Source organism: Phoenix dactylifera, chromosome 15 (assembly GCF_009389715.1).
Source record: "Phoenix dactylifera cultivar Barhee BC4 chromosome 15, palm_55x_up_171113_PBpolish2nd_filt_p, whole genome shotgun sequence".
NCBI classification, from domain to species: Eukaryota; Viridiplantae; Streptophyta; class Magnoliopsida; order Arecales; family Arecaceae; genus Phoenix; species Phoenix dactylifera.
The window spans coordinates 6,503,305-6,510,568 of NC_052406.1; the positions used below are offsets into that span (position 1 = coordinate 6,503,305).

At 40.1% G+C, this 7,264-nt stretch overlaps 1 protein-coding gene across 1 annotated transcript; it reads right to left on the reverse strand.

Annotated features, from left to right (window-relative positions):
• Positions 1 to 669: 669 nt before the first annotated feature.
• Positions 670 to 5,688, reverse strand: LOC103707937. Its single transcript, XM_008792662.4, has 2 exons — positions 4,687 to 5,688; positions 670 to 1,347 (listed from the first exon to the last, which is right to left on the reverse strand). Exons 1-2 carry the CDS (start codon positions 5,522 to 5,524, stop codon positions 1,004 to 1,006), a joined length of 1,182 nt encoding a protein of 393 aa, XP_008790884.2. The 5' UTR covers positions 5,525 to 5,688; the 3' UTR covers positions 670 to 1,003.
• Between the last annotated feature and the right edge of the window lie 1,576 nt (positions 5,689 to 7,264).

Consider the following 7,264-nt stretch of genomic DNA (forward strand, 5'->3'; position numbering starts at 1 on the left):
ATATCCTGAGATGGAAATAGAGTGTCCTTCAAGTCATTTACTTTGTGTTGGTTCAATGCACTACATTTCATAAAATTTGGATTGTATTATCTATGCTGTAAATGACGATTGAAAGTAAAACTTTTTCTGCATAGCATAAGACTGAATATCTATTACACTATCCAATGACATTCAAAAACTATTACAACCCTATGGCTGAAGATTCTTCAGAACCATACAGCTTACATTGTTTTATATCAGATCCGTTGAGATTTTACTTTTCCTGTATCCTCTGATCCTCTCTTTTGGGCAGATGGCTCCTTTTCATGAAGAAACAAAAGGTTAATGCAAAGATGTCAGAGATTGTGTAAGCTCTTCAAAAGGGGAGGCACCAGGGGGCTTCACCTGTAGCTAAGTCATGCACCAAGGAGGTGCCCCTTTCAAAGACTCTAATTCTTTTGACCGAAAAACTATCAGCAAAGCTTAAACGAAAAGGATTGATGTTATCAGAAAATACTGTTTTTCCCACTTCCACCTCATTCAAATATACGAAATTGAAGAAGGCCTCCGCTGGCAGGAAGAGAATCACCATAAAGAATTCTGAACTACAAGAAAGCTAGATGCCTGGATTAGCAAGAGATCTAGCGAGTTATACAGTCATGCCAAGTGGTGGTGACGACCGATTTGACACGGTATCCAGAATCCCAGATCAAATACAGTAGTGAAAAGGTCTTTGTAAAAATGTTCAGCTAAGCAGGTGTTTTTTGGTGTCATCTCACCAGAACGAATAAGTCTCTAGATGAATAAAAATCTACTTGACCCATAAAAAATAGAAATGGTTTTGTTACATTATATAATAAATGGTATATGTGATTGTAGAGCAGTATGCTTCTGGAATATTGAGGCATCTAACAGAAGCTAAACTCCATCATCCCATATAGATGGGTGAGTTTGAAATCCTGGAGTGACTCCATGAGAAAAAAATGTGTGTGTCCTATTGGAACATAAAATAATATAATATCCATCATTTCAGGAGAAGCTTCCTAGATTCTGAGTACCACCGGATGTAACATGACTCCAGATTTGGCCAGTCGGAGTCGGGGCAGGACATGAAGTGATGGAGCCAGAGTGCCATGACTTCCTCCTGCTGTTCCCAGCCTAACTTCTTGATCATCTCCTCCAGCACCATCACCATCTCCGCTCTTTCCCCGCTGCTCATTATGGGAGTGTCTGTGCCATTGCTGGCGTGGCAGAGCAATGGCAGCCATGAAGTCAACATCGCCATCTGACAGTTGGCTACGGATCCATCTTCGTCTTCTCCTTTCCATTCTTCCATTTCTTTAGACTTGGCATGCTTGAATAAGAATGCTGCAGGAAAAAATTCTTTCATTCAGCATAAAGTCTTGTCCAAGTTATATTCAAAAATGTCATTTTTGACAAGGTACTAATAATGTTAAAACCGTAATAGTTCGATAAATGAGATGCTTGTTCTTGCTTTATGAAAATGAACTCATAAGACTCGAAACTGCTGCGAAGGGGATTATCTATTTCAGCAAACCTTTAGATTCTTTCAATATAACAGCTATTTGTCCATATCATTACATGTGGCTACTACTCTCCAACTGGTGAATGCCAAAGAAATGTATCTTGTGGTAGATTAAAAAAGTACAAGAAGAATATTCAAGTTCTTGTAAATGGTTTCATTTAGAAATGTCAAAACATATGCAAAAAATGCAAATTTTGTTGGTTTGCGGCAATTAAGAACTGGGGAAAGCAAGAATGTTCTTAAGAAGCCTAGATAAAATCCCTCCAGAACCGCAACAGATTTACAAGCAAGAGCAATGCATAGGGATGAGGTTTAATCTCATCATTTGAGAAGATTGTGTTTATAATATGCATAATTGATTCCAATAATGTAGCCTCTCGATGATCTTGAAAACTCAGCTGAGAACTTAGTGAAAGACTACTTTCAATTATCTTAGCAACCTTAGAAAGGGAGATCCTACATCTCTTGAACTCTTCAGAACTGCAAAGCATTTATGTCGATGCCTATTGCACCAGTTCAAAGGAAGAACACTGTTGTAATTTCTTGTATGCATGTATATATCTATGTGTTTATCGATCGATGCATGCACTATATGTCTGTGTCTGCAAGTGTCATATCTTTTCCAATCAAGTTCAGAGAACATCTTTTGTAAAAATTTGAATATGTGGTTCTCTACTATAAAGATATCTCTAGTAATTTGAACACAGAGGACTTTAGAACTAGAAATATGAGCTACTAAGAATGGCCAACAAGATAATGCTATCCATGGTAGTTTGACAGCTCTAGAACACCTTCTCACATCCATTTCCAGAGTTGTCTGTGATGCAAAGTAGGTGACAGAGAATCTGGGCAGTGCACAGAACTGCAATGGGTGGTAGAACCCTTTAGTGAGATCACAAGAGAGCTTCATATTACATATTATATATTGTACCCATTGTAAATCAATAAGCAAAGCAAGATCAAGGCAGTGGATAAAAATGATGTCAGCAGGATGACCTTTTTTTGGTAGAAATGGAGTGTGGATGGGTATGACCTTTTTCTTTAGAATGTAATATCAAGCTTCTAGATTAACCACCCAATATCTGAAAAGAACATATGCTGCAAGCATTACTTTTAATGCATATGTTCCATACCGTACCGAACTAAACGGTATCGAACGTATTGTACCGTACCGGTTCGGTATCGGTACCGATGGTGTACTGATACTCGGTACGCAAAAAAAACAGCGTACCGTACTGTACTGATACTATGCTAGTGTGGCACTGATACGGAGTCCAGTACCGGCGAACCTTGATTAATACATATTGGAACAAACTGAAAAGGGTTTTTGATGTCATTTAGGTAAAATATATGGTGATAGAGCTTAAGGGCAAGGACGAAGTCAAGCCAGTACTAAAGCAGGAAGGGTTGCTCTAATTTAGTCTCTATAATATGGTTACAAGTTGATGTTGTCATGTTTTCGGTAATTGATTGCAATTTACATGCCATTTTCAAGTTTGGAGTATACCTCTCGCGTCTTAGAAAATTCTTATTGTGAATATCATAAGTGTATGAATGCTTTCTTGTTTTAGTATATATTATGCTACTATTTCAAAGAAAGGCAATGAGTGCTTGGCCTTCCAAGTGAAAGGCCTCGCCTAAGGGATTTGAAACGTTTCTAAATTGAAAATTGAGGACTCTAATGCAACTTGTTACCCTCTGTGTTCAGATTTCAAAATGATTTGATATTTTGTACCAGTTGAAAGGCTGGAGCGATGTTAAGCATAATAGTTGGCCATTATTTTTAGATAGCCTTCCAATCCGCACTCAAATATTATCATCATTCTAGCCTTCTCCTGACCTGGTGGGATTGGCTTACAGCACAATTCTACTAATGAGAGAGGACCGTTGATCAGTGCATAACATGATGACTCTTTGAAAGTTGGTAATAAAATCTAATAAAGGCAACTTTAAGCAAGAGATGAACCTGCAGTTCGAGGGCTCTCACCCATTCTCTCCGCTCTCTCCGCCTGCTCAAGCAAGCTCCACTCTCTCTCTCTCTCTCTCTCTCTCTCTCTCTCTCTCTCTCTCTCTCGGTTCCTATGCCCGTTGCGAAGCCTCCTCCCTTTTCTCTCGCCAAAACCGGATGCCCTCCCGATCCGGATACCAATCGCGAAGCCTTAAGACTGCTTCGAGCCTTCCCCATTGTTGGACATCTCCCTGTCATCGCAAAGCCCTCGCAACGCTCTTCGACTCTCACGTAAGTTCGGAAGCCTCGGCCTCTCTCCTCTCTCTCCCTCCCTATTTCGAGAATGAGATGGTACCGACCCGTACCGTATTGGTCACCGATCAGGCACGACCGATTAAAGTGGCTTGGTAAGTACTACAAAATCTAGCGGCACCAACTGAATCCAGCTGGAATGATTTTCACCCCGAGTTCATGAAAACAGTGCGCTGTATTGCTACAGACAGCAAGCCGGCTGTCAAAAGCGTCAATTCAACGTCATAACGCTACGTGGCATCCAACAATTAAATAGTTGGACTATCTCAAGTTAACACTACAACATTGGATCCTTAAACGTTCGGATCGTCCCCTCGTGAGTTCGGTTGAGCTAGACCTAGCTCGCGTCCGAGTCGCGTGGCCGAAATCGAGCGGAGGATTAAAATTAGGATTTTTTTGCATGAATACCCTTCTAAAAATTTAAATTTATGTGAATGCCCTCTTTAATTTATATTTATTTTTGTACCCTCATAAAATATTATTTTTCACAAATGCATCTAATATAACGGTTTTTCTAACACCATTAATAAAAATCATATTTATTTTAATTAAAAATAAAATAAAATTTTAAAATTATTTCTTTGTCCTCCATCGCGATCAGTTTATAAATGTTTCTTTTTATACATCTATCTATTAAAAGTATTTTAGTCATTTTAATTTGAAACTATTAATTTTTTATCGACGTTAGATGGTGTGGGTACATATGCAAAAATAAGGATAATAAAAATAGGTAGAATAGCAAAACAAATGTGTTATCACAAATATCAATTGGGAGAGTATTTATGCAAAATTCGACATTTAGGAAGGTATTCATGCAAAAAATAAAAATCCTTAAAATTATATAGAAATATAAAATTATATAATTAATGAAAAGGGGCAAGAAAAAGACAAGGGGGCTGACCGGAGACGCGGACGAAGGCCACCTGAAGCCGGGGCTCGGCGGAGAGTGCGAGGCGGCCGAGCCTCGCCGCTGCCCCCCACCGCGCCACTGCCTCCGCTGCCGCCCCGCTCTGCGCCATCTTCTGAGCCAGCCACAGCGACTCTGCCGCCAGCTTCTCCGCCGACCCGGCCCTGCCGACGCCCGCCACCTCCCACTCCTCCGGCACCGACGCTGCCTCGGCAAACCGCCTCATCCCGGACTTGACCGCCCCGAATATCACGTCCAGCGACCGATCCGCTGGGGATGCTGCGGAGACTGCGGCGGCAGTGGCGGCCTCGAGGAGACGGAGGGTGCGGCGGAAGGCGGCGGAGAGGGCGTCGTGGTTGAGCTCGTCGAGGCCGGCGCCGGCGCCGAGGCGGAGGTTGTCGTCGAGGAACCGCTCGGCGAGGGAGCGGACAAGATCGTACTTGCGGGAGGCGACGGGGACGCGGGCGACGAGGGAGAGGACGTGAGCGAGGGCGCGGGCGGGGGCGCTCGTGCCTTCTGTGGCGGCGTCGGCGGCGGGGGAGGAGGAATATAGGTGGGAGACGGCGGGGGAGAGGGGGAGAAGGAGGAGGGAGAGGAGTACGTGGAGGGAGAGGAGGAGGAAGCGGCGGAGGAGGTGGAGGAAGCGACCGCCAGGGAGGAAGAGGAGGGGGGAGGGCGGCGGCAGGGCGACGGAGGGGGTGGCGATTTTGGAGGAGAGAAGGCCGGTGGTGATCGCCGTTACGGTTTCCATGGAGGTGGCGGTGGCGCCTTTGAATTTCTCCTCTCCGCGGTCCATCAGGGGAAAGAGAGAAGCAGAGGAAGGGACGCGCATCTTAATGGATATCTTTCGCCTCCAGAATGAGGTTTGCTCCGGTCTCCACACAGACTCGAAGCAAAAGGCACCGAAAAGGATTTGATTTTGCCCCGAAGGCCAAAGGACGGGTAACAATGTCCGAAATATATTTACTAAAATTTCTGAACCAGATCTACTACTATAATGTCCGAAATATATCTACTACTTGCATACAATCCATGCGATATACCGAGTATTTTTTTTATTTTTTGGTTATGTTTGAAATATAATATAGCATAAAAATGCTATGTTTGGAATTACAAAAACTTTTATGAGAAAATTGATGTGCAAAGTTGATTTTAAAAAAAAATATTTAATAAAAAATTATGCAAAATGATAACTGTTATTAACAATGTGTTATAGGAGATTCATATATCTAAAATATATTTTTTTATCAAGAGGAAGGAATTCTGTGTGTGCATGCGGGTATGCGATATACCAATTTTTCTTTTTTAGTTATTTTGGAAATATAATATAAAAGATTCATATATCAAAAATATTTTTTTTACTATCAAGAATAGAGAACCATATTAACTAAGAAATCTACTTACTAAATAAAGAATCATATTAATAATTATTAATGTGGTCCAAAATAAAGAATCATATTAAATAAAAATTCTACTTATGGTCCAAAATAACGAATTATACTAATAATATTATCAATATGGGCATCTACGTGAGCTTAGCATAATTTGAGCCTCCATTTTAGTTATACACTAACATATAGCCCGTATGACATATTTTTCTCATTTGAGCCTTCATTTTAGTTATATACTAGTATATAACACACGCTATATGTGGGATATACTTTTTCTCATTTTTTTAACCATATGTGAGATGTGATATAATAGTATAATAAATTATAATAAATAGAAGGCTTCACTAACTAAATTTCTATTATATATTAAGCAATGAACTTTAATAATTATCGAGTATAAATTCTTGTCATTAATACTAATGTCATTAATATAGCATTCACCTGGTGAATGCAGAACTCCATCCAAACCGAGTCTCCCTGCAAAAATTTCCATCATTGATATTAGCCATTGACAATACTTGGACTATGGTTCTTTACTCCTTTTTCCAACTATTTTAAAATATAATATAATAATATGACAAATCATAATAAATAAAAAGCTTTAATAGCTAAATTTCTATTGCATAATGAACTTTAGTAATAACCAGCCATATTAATATCAGTATCATTAACACCGGAGTTCATGTAGCAAATGAAAAGCTTTGCACAAGCTGAGCCTTTATTTTAGATATATATTATAGAGAAGTGTATTCTAAACTCAAATTTGTTCCAACTTAATCATACTACATACAAGAATATGAAATTAATTTTAACGAATCTAAACAAACCGAGTCTCAAACTAGAACTAATAATTAACTTGATATATAGTGCATGAGTACTGCTCCTAATCACCAACAATATGCATACACATTTTAACTAGTCATATTTAAAATCTCTCCTCTTTTCTCTCTTGAAACTTATGTAGAAATGCTCCTCACCTTTCCTCACCACATCTTTGCCCATGCCCCAACATCAACTTTGCTCCTCTCTCTCTCTCTCTCACTCACTCACTCACTCACTCACTCACTCACAGACACACACACACACACATACATGTACAGTTTCGACGCACATGGATAGTTTCTAATAACTTGTCTATCATCTAGGTTGTTCGACTTGGCTAAGTTAAAGATCAGTATTAT